Source organism: Lichenostomus cassidix, chromosome 1 (assembly GCF_008360975.1).
Source record: "Lichenostomus cassidix isolate B80296 chromosome 1, HeHo_3.0, whole genome shotgun sequence".
Classification (NCBI taxonomy): Eukaryota; Metazoa; Chordata; class Aves; order Passeriformes; family Meliphagidae; genus Lichenostomus; species Lichenostomus cassidix.
In genome coordinates, this window is record NC_139479.1 from 16,068,052 (window position 1) to 16,084,556 (window position 16,505).

General features: G+C 37.9%; 1 protein-coding gene and 1 long non-coding RNA gene across 2 annotated transcripts in view; one reads left to right on the forward strand and one right to left on the reverse strand.

Annotated features, from left to right (window-relative positions):
* The window catches only part of LOC146444257 (uncharacterized), a 271,742-nt gene that overhangs the window by 195,610 nt on the left and 59,627 nt on the right, over nucleotides 1-16,505 (reverse strand). The gene's annotated exons all lie outside the window — the stretch shown is intronic.
* CTPS2 (CTP synthase 2) overlaps nucleotides 32-16,505 on the forward strand; it is a 63,231-nt gene continuing 46,757 nt past the window's right edge. The window contains exons 1-12 of the mRNA XM_085051374.1: nucleotides 32-330; nucleotides 1,722-1,927; nucleotides 4,087-4,257; nucleotides 4,552-4,652; nucleotides 6,424-6,540; nucleotides 7,215-7,298; nucleotides 10,667-10,747; nucleotides 12,049-12,200; nucleotides 12,451-12,583; nucleotides 14,639-14,727; nucleotides 15,505-15,599; nucleotides 16,430-16,492. Coding sequence (XP_084907500.1) covers nucleotides 1,744-1,927; nucleotides 4,087-4,257; nucleotides 4,552-4,652; nucleotides 6,424-6,540; nucleotides 7,215-7,298; nucleotides 10,667-10,747; nucleotides 12,049-12,200; nucleotides 12,451-12,583; nucleotides 14,639-14,727; nucleotides 15,505-15,599; nucleotides 16,430-16,492 — 1,270 coding nt within the window. The 5' untranslated portion in view covers nucleotides 32-330; nucleotides 1,722-1,743. The remainder of the gene's footprint in view (nucleotides 331-1,721; nucleotides 1,928-4,086; nucleotides 4,258-4,551; nucleotides 4,653-6,423; nucleotides 6,541-7,214; nucleotides 7,299-10,666; nucleotides 10,748-12,048; nucleotides 12,201-12,450; nucleotides 12,584-14,638; nucleotides 14,728-15,504; nucleotides 15,600-16,429; nucleotides 16,493-16,505) is intronic.

The window sequence follows — 16,505 nt, forward strand, 5'->3', positions numbered from 1 at the left end:
GCGTGCGCCACTTCCGCCGCAGCGCCGCGGGCAGGGCGGCACGGGCAGGGCGGAGCGGTGCGCGGCGCCTGCGGGCGGGACGGCCCCGGCGGGTGTGCCGGTCTGTCCGTGCGTCTGTCTGTCCGTCCGTCTGTGCCCACACGCGTGTCCCTCCCCGCGCCGCGCCCGGCCCCGCTCGGCGCTGCCGGCCCCGCGCTCGGAGGCGCTTTGCCCGCAGGGCGCTGCCGCGGCGCTGCGCTCTCCCCGGGCAGGTGCCATCCCCGCCCCGCGGCGGGCGCTCCTCGTCTGCGCTGCCGGGCTCCGGTGGGAGCAGCCGCCTGTAGCACCTACGTAAGTGAGAGGCCTCCCTGCTCGGCCGCCGTGGTGCCGCACGTTTGGGCTGCGGCGCCCGCAATCCCTGCTGCAGGCAGCGCCTGGAGATAAGAGTAATTCGTGTGCCACTTCGCAGCGAAAGGACTTCTTCCAGTATTCTCTTTCAGCTCTCCCTCCCCTAACTATTTCCTTCTTTTACAAGTGACTTCCCAGACCACCTGGAGTTCTGTTTTATTTCAAGTAAACGCGTTTCCTGAAGCCGCTGGGAAATCGCTGTTTTTGCTGAAATCACAGCGAGCTTTTCGTTTTGAGCCCTGTAAGAAAGGTTTAAGAGTCCTAAAGTGGCATGTACTCAAGATTTATACCTGTTGTTGAAATCATCCCCCCTCTTTTCCTGGACAGAGCTTTGCAAATGGCTTAGATGTGTATGATGCTAATGTTGACAGCTACGTTGGCAGAGTTATTTGGGAATAGCCTTAAACAGAGGTAGTGGGTTCTAAGTCTTAAAATCTGTTCTATTAAAAAAAAAATCAAATTAAATGGCAGGGAGAAGTTAATCTCTGATGTTCCTTTTTCTTCTGAGTTAAATATGTCTAATGGTTGTAGTCTTCCTTTTGACCATATTGACAAGCAAATAGTTTATTAATTCCTATTGCTTATTAGAAATGTAAGAACATTGATAACAAACATTGTTACATTCCTGAACTCAGTCTCTTGAAGATCCAGGCCTCATTTGTATTACTTCAGTACAGTAAAAGGAAAAATTAGAATGATCATTACCTAGCTACTGCTTGCTACTGGCAGCAGAAGAACCACACTACTTTGATTTATACTGAGGGCTGTTAGATCACGGGCTGCTGCATGTTGTTTTGGATTAATTGGGTGTTTAAGTAAGGTAAGATTTTCTTGACCCTAGAGTTCTTGCTCTGTGGTGAGCCATGCTGTCATTGTTCAAAAATTGTCCAGTGCTTAGCCTCCGCAGCAGCCTGAATGGAATGTAAATTCATTTACGAATGAGATACACACATTATCCTGTTCCAGATGGGTGGAAAAATGCAGCTTGTAGCTGATGAACCTTTGTTTGCTAAAATGTGTAAGTAGTAAAAAGTTTTGATAGTCCTTTTGTGGATTTGCCACCCAGCACCCCTTTCTGTGTAGAAATGTAAATGAATATCTCAACTCTCTGTGTCGATCAGCCTCATCGGAACCTGTTCAGGGACAGTGTAGGTGTTTAGCTTACATATTGGTGTATAAACTGTGAGAGGTGAATCCTGCTCCCAGACTCCAAAATGGTCATCTTTATTCTATGTTTCTGAAGGTTATTTCAATTTGGATTCTTTGCAGACTGAGTCTGTGATTTTCCCAGACATGAATTTACGTTCATCAGAGGTACATCTTTGTTGTTTCAGATTTCCAGCTGAAGGCCTGTGCATGTGTGCTGATTTTCCAATGAAGTACATCCTGGTAACTGGTGGTGTCATCTCGGGCATTGGCAAAGGGATCATTGCAAGCAGCATTGGCACCATTCTGAAATCATGTGGTCTACGAGTCACTGCAATCAAAATTGATCCTTACATTAACATAGATGCTGGAACCTTTTCGCCATATGAACACGGTAAAAAGACTAGTGCTGTTCCCTCTTGCATAAATACTTGTATTTACAATAATGTGTTTTGGTTTAGTTTTTCTAAAAGCCAGTAGTGTGGTGTTTACTAGTTGTTTTATCATTATTTTGAAAGTTTATTGCTTACCGTGTGTTTTCAAGGCCATTGCCTGCTCTAAGTAAAGAAACAGAAGCCTGTTTTTTTGAAGGTACTATTACAAGCAGATGTTTCCTTTCTATAAAACACCACTTTACTGGGAAAATCCTAGCTGTAAACCTTTTTCAGTTAATGCTCTCTTCAGTTCAACTTGATTAAAAAAACCTTTTAAATAGTCCTTAACAGTTATTTAGAATGCTGTTCTGTGGGTATCAGTGCCTTTTAATGTAAGTGCCTTCACGAGAGTTAGCTTAAGTTCTCATTTTAGTAAAAAAGAATCTAGTCAAAAACATCAGTGAAGCTTAGACAGCCTACCGATGATACAGTTTTAAAGTAGATGCATAGTTTGTTTGATTAGTTCTCTAAGCCACACTGGTTGTATTGACTGTTGCTGATGAATTGCAAGACATTGCATTTATAATGTTGAATGTTCCATCAGCTGTGTGGCTTGTGACTTGTACATTTATTAAAAACAGTGGTTTTCAAAGTGCCTTCAGCCAGTAGACATTTCTAGTTAGTTTTTTAAAATTTTATTTGCTTGCTTCTGGTCCAATCCAAATTTTTGGAACTGAAGATAAATATGTATATGACTTCAACTGAAAAAACACTGCTCTTTTAAGTAGCAGAAGAGCAGAGCACATCAGACCTCTCCCAAAAAGCAAAATTTACTGCACTCTAAGGAGCAGATCTGCTGCTACTTAGGCAGTTGAGTAGGTCATAAGACTTTTGTGATGACTTGAGATTGTGAGGATATGTTCCTCCCCTGGATCAGGTAGAGGGGAGAGGAAACACTATGGCATGTAGTTCTTTTTTCAGTGAAGATTTCTTACTCTTGTGAAGAAACACTGGCTTGCTGGGCAGTACGTGGAAGTTATATGAGCCAGAATGGCGAGCCTCCTTCATTACCATTTTGACAGAAATATGACTGATATGATTAATTTAGTGATTTCCAGTTAACTAAAGAGGCATTTTAATAGTATGCTTTTTTCATTCTTCTCTTCCAAGGCCTGCTTAAGAGAAATGTTGATTCCACTCTGCTTCTGTTGGCTTAAATGATGATTTAGTGTAGAGGATGTTATTAAGTGCCTTGCAGAATCAAGCATAATTCTTCCCCTCTGTTGTACGTATTGGGGTGATTTGTTAGGCAGCTTATTGAAGTGTAGTGTAGTACCTTGGTGGGATATATATTTCTGTAGTCCACTTTTTTTTTTTATTAGTCACGTAACTTGTTTAGCCATTGATTTGTTGGGTCATGGCAAAATATTTACAGTTTTTCTGAAGAGCTTTCCAGCCTTACCTCGAGATCTAGCAACTTTAGTTCTGTCAGAAGCTGACTAATTCAGAATTTAGAGACTCTTTAGAGGGCTAAGAAAAGTCTGAACCTGAAGGGTATTTTAAGTAGATTTTTCAGGGTCGGAAATAACGCTCTCTGTGGACATAGTGAACCAAATATGCTGGATGAAACAACTGACTCAAGAACGGTGATTGTGCTTGAAGAAGCATTTGTGTTCCTCATAACTTTACTCCTGATCCAAGCCTTAATCATTAAAACAGATCCAAACAACATGAATTTATAGTTAAGCACTTTGAACGTGTATAATAATCGTGTGAATAAAAGCAGAGTTTTTGACTCCTGCAAGTAAATTAATATTTTATTTGTTGCTGATTTATGATTAATACAGATTGTTTTCTTCCAATGAAGGATTATTGTGCTGTTGAAATGTTGGTTAAATATTTATGTCACTTAAATATTTTGGCAATATAACTTATATTTTTTTTTGCAAAACTGTATGTGTCTGTGGGATGGACATTAGATGTAAAACTAATGACTTGGATATTAAGTCATACAGAATGACAATGCAGATTGAGTTGCAGCATGGGCTTTATTGAGAAATTGTTGTCTTATGTAATTTAAAAAATTTTCTTCTGTTTTAAGATGTTTGTGGTATTCCTCCTGTGTGTTTAATAATTTCTGATTATTTTATTGTTTTCTGTCTTTGTTTCCTTTTTTCAGGTGAAGTTTTTGTATTGAATGATGGTGGAGAAGTTGACTTAGATTTGGGAAATTATGAGAGATTTTTGGACATCAATCTCTATAAAGATAACAATATCACCACTGGAAAGATATATCAGCATGTCATCAATAAAGAAAGACATGGTGATTATCTGGGAAAAACCGTTCAAGGTAATATTTTTCATTTAATATTAATTTTTAATATTAGTCCATTACATCTTCACAAAAGAAGGGATCAGCTAGAACAGGCTGCTCCTTGCTGTACCACGTTATGCCTTTCTCCCTTCCAAAAGATGAGGTTATATTCCTGTAATGTTTGGCTTCTGGGTGCAAGGAAAAGAGAACTAGAGAAAGGACTCAGTAGTTTCCTCTTGGCTTCCTGTTCATTTTCATCCTTTTGCATGCAAAAGTTAGTATACAGGCCTGAAGCAAGCTGTGCTTACCTCCTTTGGTTTTGTTTTGTAGTTGTTCCACACATTACTGATGCAGTTCAGGAATGGGTAATGAATCAGGCAAAAGTTCCAGTGGATGATGACAAAAGAGAGCCACAAATCTGTGTAATTGAGGTAAGTATGGAACCTTTTAGGTTGTATATCTGCAGTGAACACAACAAACTCATTTGCTTTCTGCTTGCTCCTTACTGTGAAAAGGTCAGACTGAAGTTTTATTGGAGAGCAGAAATGCAGAGACACATTTTATATTCTTTGGTTTGTTCTGAAAGTGATAGTCATGGTCTTATCTCTACAGCTTCCATTTACTTGACTAAATCCACTGTAAAATATGTCTGAAATTGAGCTGCTTGAGAATTTATTAGCTTAGAGAATTAAAGCAGACAGTTACTGTAATGTCAACTGTCTATTCCAAGATCCAGATGTTTGACTGAAGCGTTATCCTGTTAATAGTACTGAGAAAAATTGTGTAATATCGGAAATCTCCTGTGGTCTGTAGGAAAGCCTTTAACATTCTAGCTTTCCATAGAACTTCAAATGTTCATCTTGTTGCTTCCACTCATATTTAAGGAATATATTTAAACAATGTGTAAGTTAGTTTCCCACTTGATGGTGTTATCTTTAAGATCTTTGGAGGCAACTTCGTTAATCATTTAACTTGCTGATGCTCTGCACAATGAAAACAATGAGTTTTACCTACCATTGTAGGGCATTGAGACAACTGGATGAAAGCCAATAATTGCCAGTATTACTATTACAGCAGAAAATAATGAGAAAAGGTTATCCTTGAGAATCTGACAGAAGAATATGTCATAGATTTAATGCCCAAAGTAACCGCCGTAATCAATAGTGCCATAAACTTTGTGACCCAGCAGCAGAATTGCTCAGTATTTCTTACATGGAAGAATTTGCCTTAATTAAAATATATTTACCAGTATAGCTATAGATCTTTTTAAGATGTGCACAGTGAGAATCAAATATTTAATTTAAAACAAATAAGGAAAAAGTAAATACAGAAGTTGCACAAGAACATTTATAAGTGATAGTCATATCAGTTATATTTATATGTTCATGTTTATATTCATATCAGGTTTTTTTTTACACACTTACACCTCCAGCCTGATAAAATTATTTTTCTTCGGTACTCTAAAAATAATTGAAACATTTTTTGATGGTAATATCTTGCAGGAGTTAGACTAAACAAGTGTGTGATGCACAAATGCAGTTACCGGTTTTTCTCATACTGGGTGAACAGAAATATGTAATTCTGTCAGAAACCACTTGGTGGCACAAAAACATTATACTGAAATACAACTATTTCATCAGACTTCTGTATTCAGTGCTTAGTCTGCTATAGCTCACTGTGTCTTTTCTAAAGGCATCTGATTTCTGTCTTTATACATGAAGTTTCAGCATGGACTTAGTCTTGCCTTTTGGTTTGGTACTACACAATTACTGATGTTGGAAAGCCATGATAATACTGAGAAATGCCTGTCTCTTGTTAATCACAAATGTTTGTTAATGTGACAGGAAATAAAGTTTTTGCATGTGAAAATCTTCACATCAGCTAACTATTGATTACTGGTTCACCACTTTGAAGGCAGTGTGAAAGCATGAACTGTTCAGCAGCACCACACAGCTTCCTGTGGGAAGCTTATGTATTTGGTGTAAAGTGAACATAATAAAGCTGGGAAATTGTTTAATGTTTTCCACAAGAAACAAAATGTGCAGACTAGATGAAGGCACTTTGTAGAGTATGTTTGCAAATGGCAATTGTCAGGGTTTTTTTTGAGATAAAAGTTTTAGAAAACATATTGAAGTATGTGAGACTTTTTTTCCTTTGTTTTTGCTTTCTGTCACTCTGACGTATCCAACCTTTTCTTTTCAGCTGGGTGGAACCATTGGAGATATTGAAGGAATGCCATTTGTTGAAGCATTTAGACAGTTTCAGTTCAAAGCAAAAAGAGAGAACTTCTGTAATATCCATGTTAGCCTTGTACCACAGGTAAGTTATTAGAATTATTATCATAAATTTTACTCTGTATTGGCTTTATATTTGTTTACTGTCCCATTAATGCTTTTGTGCTGGAGTCAAGCCAAAACCTCTATAACTCTTTGTACAGGGCTAAAAATATTTTTTCATTTGAACTCTAAATTTTACTTCACTATTCACTGGGGAGATTTCGTTGAGCAAAAGGTTTTTAATGATGATAGACTTCACCTTCTACAGATGAAAAGATAATTACCAACTACAGCTGTGGATTAGAGGATTGAACAGCAATTGGTAGGATTAATTATGTGTATTTGAGAACAGAATTATTTACATCTGAATATTCAAAGGACAATCAAGGAAAGCTTTGTGGTGTGTTGGACATTCTCAATTTATTAGCCGAATACTCCTTTTCTTCTACCTGAGCCAATTATATGGAAATCTCTTTCTGAAAACAAAAACAACAAAGTAAATTTGACCTGAATTGGGACCCTGTGGTTTCTTCACAGTGTTAAATATACAAGTAATAACAGTGGTGCCATTTCTGTTTCTGTCATAATGTGGCTCTCTTTGGATGTGTTTATTTCCTGCAAATACTATTGCTTGAAATGAATTTTTTCTTTTAATCTTTAACTGCTTTGTTAGTAGATTTTAGTTGCTATTTGACTTTTCAAAATGTGCCTTTCCAGCCTAATGCTACTGGTGAACAGAAGACAAAACCAACACAGAACAGTGTTCGAGCACTGAGGGGTCTGGGCTTGTCTCCAGATTTGGTGAGTCAATAAATACAGATTTTTATTTGTAGGTCATCTAGAAATGTCCTTGCATAACGTGTGTTCAAAGAATAAGCTGTAGTCTCTGAGGAGAGACAAGAATTTTAGAAGAAATGGAACCCATGTGCTGCACAGCTCCGATAAAGCCACAGGAAATCGAATTACTCAAAATCACCCTAAGCTAACTTAATTCAACTAACAGCTTGCAATATCTTGGGACTGTAGCTATGTTCTTCTAAAGGCATCTTTTTACAAAAATAATTCTTCACTGCTAAAAATAATTGAAATCTCAGTTCACTTTTTAGGAAGAGCTAGAATGTTTCTGTCTTCTAACATTCAGAAATTTTCTCATGCATTATTAAGAAGATGCAACGTGAATATCCTCAAAAAAGAAAAATGATTCTTAAGAAGAGAGTTATACAACTAAGTTTTGTGTTGTGCTTCTTTCAGGGTTTTTTTTGAGCTCTTGCATGTTACATTTATGAATGAGTGTGTTCTTAACAACAAAAACAATGGATTTGTAAATAGGATATGTGAAAGATGTATTTGGTGTCAAATGGTTGTGACATGGTAATTGTAACCAGCTTGTGGAAGGAAAGACTTTTATTAATGTAATGCTGTACCATATGTCACGAGTGGAAACAGAGGGTATATAGATTTTACCAGTTGCCTAGGCCTATGGCAACTAGTGACCAAACCTATTTAGTGACCAGCACCGTCAAAACCCAGTCTCACTCATAAGTTCTTATAAAGACAGCCGATTTATGTCTAATGTAAAATAGATTATGGTTTGTTAGACACAGGTGAGAACGGAACAAAGAACTAAACAAATTTTACTACACAAAACATGAAAAGCTATTCATAGCTAAAACAAACATATATATATGTTGCCCAAAATAGGGAGATTAAAAACAATACAGTGCTAAAAATGAAAAGGGTACCTATTAATATTATAGTAGCTAGCAAAGAAGAATACAATATAGGAAACTGAATGCTTCTTACCAAATCCAATTTTTGGAGCTGGGGATGCACCAGATCCTCTCTCGATCCCTCAGGGAAGTAACCACAGAGCTTGCGTCCAAGCTCAGGGGAGAAAGCTTTTACTTCATGCTCCAATGTCCATGTAGAAAGCTTCTGCTTTTGCTAAGATTTTTGTGGTGTTTTATAGGGAAAAGAGTGTGTATTTGCGGTCACTTGAAAATTATTCACATTCTCTCAGTGTCTCGCTCTGAGTTCCAGACGCCAGCACTGATAGTCAGGATTAAGCCATTGACTTAATCTGAGCCATCGATCTCGGCTAGCAATCAGGGAGAGAGAGAAAGGGGGGGGTGTTTGTCCTGCCACACCATATTCCAAGTGTCAGGTCCTAATTTCCAAAATCCCTCTTGAAGTGCTAATTGCATAGGGGAAGTTGCACGTGCTCTTTGAAGGCCTTTAAGGCAATTGCCAGTGCCTGACTTCTGCCACTCCAAAAAAGAAAAATTTTTAAAAAGCCTGTTAAACAGAAACATGTAATTCTGTCAAAAACCACTTGGTGGCACAAAAAGATCATTCTGAAATACAACTATTTCAGTGAGTGTGTGTAATGAAAGGAGAACAGACAAATGTAGTCACTGTCTCACATCTTGAGTTCTTGCCTGGGGCAGTTCTGGGAGTGCCAGGAGCACAGTATCATTTTTGGTTTTTGACTGCTGCTGTTGACTGCTAAAGCAGGGACAGATCTCACTCGAGGTCCAGCCTCTTGGTGCCCTTATAAAGTTCCTTGGGCACTGCTTGAAGACAGTATTTAAATGTTTGCTGCCTTGGCCAGGACAGCACATGGGGCAGCTCCTACAGCAGCAGCCAGGAAAGTTTCCTTCATGGGCTGTGCTGCCAGGCTGCCTGAGCTGAGCCCAGCTCATCCTGTTCTGAATCCCTGCTGCTTCCCTGCCTGCTCCTGGGTGTCCCTGCAGTGACTGCTCAGCTCTGTGTGCTCTCTGTTCTCCGTGGGGTGTTCTGAGTGCCAAAAGAACACACTGCAGCTGCATGTACTCTCATGCAGCTCTTTGAGTATATGCTTGTAAGTGCTGCCCTGTTGGATTCAATTGTTCCCCATCTTCTGCGTGTTGCGTTCCTTTGTGGTGCATCTCTGCCCTTGTTCTGTAGTTTGGTTGTTTTCATGCTGATTCTGATGGTTTTGATTTCTGTGTCTGCATTAACTTTAAATTTGTCTCTGTGAGATGGATGATGGATTTCAAAGTGGATTTAGTCATGTGTTCCTACTGTCAAGGTTTATGAATTATATGTTCAGTTTCAACGTGTACCAATTTTTAAGTATGACTATGCTTAAGTGAATCGAGTGTACAAATAGTTTCCTAATTACATTTTGATTTGAATGTGTGCTAATTTTCCCTTATACTTGACACTTTTTTGCTGTATCTAGAATTACTTGTAAGGGTGGAGCAAGTTAATTAGACTCCATCAATGTCAGTGTAGCTAAGCTGCAGTAGCAAGGTGACCAAAGGTCAGCTACAAGTTTCTGAGCAAAAGAGCTTAATACATTAAGTAGTTGCATTTGCTAGGAAGATGGGGAAAGTAATGACCTAATCTTGTAACAGGATCATCCTACTTTCTGTTATATTTTCAGGTTTCAAAATAAGGTAGTAGACTGAGTAATGAATAGGCACTTTGACAGAGCATTTCTGCATTCTGAACTAGTTACCTGGAGTTACGTAATGCAGAAAAAGACCCCTTCCAACAAACATCAGAACACATAATTATTTTCTTAATTGGTTGAAAATTATCAATATTTTCTAAAATTACTGGGGTTTAAATGTATCAGCCAAATACTAGCAGAATAAGTGCACCAGTAAAAACTCCATACAATTATGAATTGCTTTTCTCTTCTTTGGCTTCCTTTTTGTCATGATGTGTAAATTAAAAATCAAAAAGATGCTGAAGTACTGGGATACTCGTGCATGTAAGCTAATATAATTGCTCTCAATTTAAATCTGATGTTAGTGATAAGATTACAATATTCCTTTTTATTCATCATATTCATACTTACAGAGCTGCTAGACTTTAGGTAAAGAGTCTTACAGTAGTAGCTGCAAGAAAGGGGAACAGGAGGAAGTACTATCACAGCGAATGCCAGTGGAAGATGAATGATATGGGTCAGTGTGGGCAGGTGACTGATTTACTTCTGTCTTGCTAAGTAGATATTTGTCAGCTATGATATATTTTACAACTCCAAAAGAGGTGAAAGAGTAAAAAAAGGCACATTTGTTGGTGCTCTGCTTCCAAATGAGATGAATTTCTCTATGAAGTATTGAGGATCTTCTACTGGTTTGCCCAGTAAATATTTGAAGTTTTTCCTTCTGTTATGACAGATAGTCTGCAGAAGTGCAAAACCTATAGAGATGGCTGTGAAGGAGAAGATTTCCATGTTTTGTCATGTGGAGCCTGAGCAGGTCTGTACTTTAATATTACATGTGGGAAAGTACACAGATATTCCTGTGCATTTCTCTTTTCAACTTCAAACAACTTTATTAATATTTTTTCTGTAATTTTTATCTTGCTGTTATGAACGCTATAGCATTTTGAAAATATTTGGAATATATATGCAAAGTTTTATGTTAAACGGTCATTAGTAATTTAAATGCATGTTGTGTAAAAGCTAATACAAGGAATAGATTTTGACTGCATGGTTACTTGTTATACATAGCATGAAACTGTATAGTTTTCACAACTATGGCTGTTTTTATTCATTATTTATTATTATGTATTTATTATCCATAAATCATCTCAGATGATTATAATAATGGATGAACAAAGTCTGATTAAAGCAGGGTGATTTGCTTATGTCCACAGATGGACTGTGTAGTTATATATCCTTTTGTAATTAATGTGTGATTTTTCCCTTAATAGTTTGCAATTAATTGCTATTCAAATATTAATTTTGATTAATTGAATGCTCTTTAATATTTTTGCAAGTGAGAGCACTTTACTCTTCAATGTAATGGATAATACTAAAGGTACAACACATGCAAGTAGTTATGTGGTATTTCACATTGAATGGGCACACAGAGAGGCATGGGGCAGCATGCACATGTCCAAAGTTATGTGATGAATAGATGTAGCTCAAGGGTAACAAAGTGAATATCCTTTACTTCTAATGTCTGTCAGGGAAGAGACACTTTTGCTCAGGATTCTGAGCTCTGTGATCTCAGGTAAGCCAAGCACAAACAGCTTAATTGCCAGCAGTTTGGATGCAGTTTGTAGATGTGTTCTTAACAAAAAGGTCCTTGAATGGACTATGCTCAGTAATTACATAACCTAGTTCACTAACAAAATACTTCTAGCAGACTTTATCACAACCAAATTGGGTCCGTTCTGTTAGGATTAATTTGTGGTCTTAGCTTTCGTGGTTAATATTCTTCAGGTTTGTGAGAGGGGAAGAAAGGAGCAAGTGTGAGTGCCTGTGGGGTCAGATGTTTGCATAAAAACTGATGCATTGATAGGCTTGACAAGCCTGTATGATGGTGTGAAGGAGAAGTAAAAGACATTTTTCTTTTTGAGTAACTTTTTTCTTGTATTTTAAAGGAATTTAAGGGAACCTTAAATATTAGCTGTGCTGACTTGTTCATTCAAAAGGAAGGTATTTAAAAACCAGAATGTGTGTAGAATAAAAAAAATGCATGTAGTATCCAAAAGTAGAATGAATGTTTCCTATGAAAAATCTATGGTTTTTATGTTCTGGTTTTTTTTTTAGGTGATATTTATTCATGATGTTTCTTCTACTTATCGAGTACCAATTCTGTTGGAGGAGCAAGGCATCATTAAGTATTTCAAACAGAGGCTAAATTTACCTATTGATGACCAGCCGAGTGATCTTCTAATGAAGTGGAAGAAAATGGCTTGCAGGTATTCTACATCCTGCTGCTTTTTCTAGACATGCTTTAATTAAAGTTAGGTTTTTAGCTACTATGAAGTCACCAAAATGGACTGGGGAAAGTGCTGATCAACATCTGTGAATGGTCTGGGCTTAAAACCATTGGCAGTTTGGAAATTTTAGGAGGTATTTTGTGGGGTTAAAGGAAAAGCAAACACTGTTTAAATGTGGGGGTTCTTTGGTGAAATCTGGTGTGGTAACTGAAGAACTTGTTTTTGTCAGATACGAAAGGCTGCTGAAGGTGTGTTCCATAGCTCTCGTTGGCAAGTACACAAAACTAAGTGACTGCTATGCATCTGTTTTCAAAGCTCTGGAACACTCTGCGCTGGCAATTAATTACAAACTGGATTTAATGGTGAGGATATTTCTGGCTTTTGCTTTCAGGAATACTTTGAATCTACTATTGTATCATTCTGTGGTAACCTACTAGTTCCCATTATGTGAGGCAATTTTAATTGATGTGAAATTAGAAAATGAATGTTGCAGGTAAGTACAGGCTGGCCAAGCATCTCATTTTTTAAAAGAAATGTTTACAGATTTAATTATTTTATTTGGAACTAAACTTGCCTGAAAGGAGCACTGAAGTTACCCAAAACTGGATCTGATGAAAAAGCAGACTTTATCTGCGAATTTATATTTACTATCAAAGTTAGATTTCACTTGTTTTCATGACACATGGTTTTATGGTGAACTTGGCAGTCCTGGTTAACAGTTGGATTCAGTGATCTTAGAGATCCTTTCTGACCTAATTATTCTATGACTAGAAAAGGGCAAAAGTACCAATCTTAAAAAAAAAAGCAAAAATTAGGACTTGGGGAAATGGCTGGTGGTCAGCCTTTCCTTGGTCCCTGGGAAGATTATTAGCAAATACTCTAAAAAGTTGTTTCTGTGTGTATGAAAAAAACAAGAAAGTGGGAGCAGCCAGGATTGATCCCTGGAGATACTTAGATCCTGACTGGAAGTGACCCTAAGCAACCTTCTCTAATTTGACTTGCTTTGAGCAGAGAGTGAGGCTTGAGACTTCCCAAGGTCCTTTCTGACCTATGTGATCATGTCACTGTAGTGTTTCATACTGACAACTGTACAGTGGGAAATTTTTATGATATGATATAACTGATAAAAATAGCTTTGCTTTTAGCAAAAAAGGTGAGAAGGTGCCCTGTCTGTGAATGCACGGCAAGCTTTGTGTGCAGCTGGTCTAAAGTTTGGTGGAGCTCCTGCATTAACAAGCATGAGAACTGATGGTTGCTGAGCTCCAGTGCAGGGTTGAAATGTTAACAGATGCAGCTCCCACTGTACTTACCTGCATGTCCAAACCTCCTTTTAATGTTTTTTGCCCAAAGGCTCTCACTATAATCCCTTGTTCTGAAGGAACTTCTTAATCTGAATGCTGTTGATGCTGCTTGAACTGATAAATGTGTTCTCAATATGTTTGGCAAGGAAAATAACAACTCCAATTGTAATTAGTTTCTCTTTTCATCCTTGCAGTATCATAGTGTCCGTTCAGTTGATCCTGTAGTATTCTTCTAGTATAGAATAGCAACATTCAGAAGTAATTATTTTTCTGTTGTGTTTTTGATGCCTTCTGGAATGTGGAAAAACTAGAAAATACTTGCTAGAAGGCAGTATTGTCTGGGAAGCTTTCAGCAATCTCCTTATCAGTTGCATTTCTCTGCACACAGGTGAATTTGCCATTGTAGATTATCTCAGTTTTTGTGGAGGATGAATGTTACATCAGGATGTGGTTAATTATATTAATCTGAGAAAAAGACTGACAAAACCCAGAATCAAACTCTGATCTTTTGTGTCCCCAGTGCAGTACATAGTCCCCTCATTTCACTCCAGTGGTGCCTCAGGAGCTGTGCTTTTTAATGGCACTAGGGATTCTAATGCAGTATTTCTAGTAGGGCATAGATAACGAGTTTGTCACCCTTTCTACACAAGAATCCCAGGAACATCTTTCTCACAGACAATGCAGATTTTCGCAGTTTTATAATAAGATTGGATAAGTTACAGCACCCAAAAGCCAGGAAAGTGAACATCTTTGCCACATCCCATTGGGATAACAGGATAAGGTCAGCACCACTCCTTGCTTGGCCCTGGTTGCCACAGGAAGATAACCTGGGTTCACAGTTAGGAAGCATTCTAGCAATGTGGAGGGTGCTAGACAGGGCTGTAGGCAGACAGAACTCCTGAGCTATGTGCAAAGAAAGGGGCACAGATTGCTGCAATTAGAGCAAGCTCTTGGCTTTTTAAGCAGGTACTAGGTCTTCAGTGAAGTTGTTACAGGTTTATTGGCAAATTCACTTGAAACTCTTAATATAAATTTCTCTTAACTCTTGATTGTATACTGTATGCTGCTCTTTCTGTGGAGGAAGAGACTTTTTGATTGCATATTTTTCTTTATTAGTATATAGATTCAACAGAACTTGAACGTTCTACAGAAGCAGAGAACTCAGTGAAATATCACCAGGCATGGCACAAACTGTGCAAAGCAGAGTAAGTGACATTGGCTATTCTGTATCCCGAATGCAGACCATGATATTTATTTCATGTGATAAAAAATGCTTACGTAAATAAAATAATTTCTCTGTTCATCCAAACTTCCATTACTTATGTGAAAGAATAGATTGCACGGGTGGTGAAAAGCTTCAGCAAATTAAAGAATCAACCTATAACCTAATACTCTAATACCTTTAGACAAGTTGCAGTTTTTAGGTTGGCAGTCTAGGGTTTTGGGGTTTTTTGGTATTGTTTTGCTTTTTTGGATATCTGGACTTCCTTTACAGTGTAGGTCAGTTGACAAAGGTGTTTTGTTGTCAGCATGCAGCATAGTGAAAGGTGCTTGTAAATGCTAGGGACACTCTACAAATCTTTGTGTTAATAATCATCACCAGGATTTAAATTTGTATTTGTAAGAGACTTTTTTTCTTGTCGGAATGCATTTAGGTTTTTTGGTGTTAATTAGAAGATGCAAAGTTTGGGTGTTAAGATTCTAAGTAGTTAATATGTAGCTAGTTTGTTTGAGCAGTATTTATTAAGCAGTGGTAATTTCACTGTCAAGCATGGGATTGGTCAGGTTAGAATTTGGGTGGGTAGATGAAACAGATCTCCAAATTCAGAGTAAATTTCTTTGTATTGTGAATGGTTGTATAACACATGCCTTTCATGCATTGTGCTTGTTTAGTTCTAATCTCAAAAGTGTTCAAGTTGTATGTATTCCTCTGCTGGCTTGATTCTACACGTTGGTTCTTTTATATATGGCTGTCATTACAGTGGCATTCTGGTCCCAGGAGGTTTTGGAATTAGGGGAACAGAAGGCAAACTCCAAGCTATCTCCTGGGCAAGAACAAAGAAAAAACCTTTTCTCGGTAAGATAATTAGAGTGAGAAATCACTGTGTTTAGGAGGTGTATAGCAAACTAATTGATTTGTTTAAAAAAAAACACAGTAGGGAAGGAACCTGTCTTAGGGAACTACATGTGATGTTGTGAATATCTGCCGTGTAAAGAATCCCTAGGATCACAGTTGTGTACCACATCTGCTGTATAAGGAAGGAAAAAAAGACAACCCCTACTGCAAAGGTTTAATTTGCTATGTACACAAGTGGAGAGTCTTTGCTTCTCACTGTAATTAAATCAGTATAATTCTATTTATTGAACAGTGTGCAGAAAACATAGGTGTCTTTGGACCACTTTTGCTATATTAAATGTTTGAGGGGTTTTTTTTTTTTTTTTAATTTACTGGTATATGTTATTACGGTAAAGTGTAAAGACGTCATCTGACCTATAAGCTAAGTGCTGTTTGTGTAAGTGCCTCTGAGGCTTTGCTTCCTACTCCACATTTCTTGCATTTTTTTAAGTGTCTGAGTAGTTGCCAAAGCAAAGTATGAATCTGGATATATCCAGGCTTTCAGCTTCTGTTTGTCTTTGCAGTAATTGTTGGTAAAATAGATGAGAAGAAAAAAATATCTTTGAAGGGGCTTAAAGCACATAATTGTGTCACACTTATTTATAGTGTGCCAGGTTTGAAGTGTGAGTTTTACATTGAGCAGCCACTCTTGGTTTAGGTTTTTGTAAGTCTGTGTATATACACTGAGCATCAAGAGTTCAAAGCAGTCCTGTTTAAGAGAGAACAGCAAGTACTTTTTCAGTCCTGCTCTTTGTCCTGTTAGATTCTGGAGATTTTGTTTTCTCTTCTAGGAGTTTGCCTGGGAATGCAGTTAGCAGTTGTGGAATTTGCAAGAAACTGTTTGAATTGGGAAGGTGAGCTCAGTAT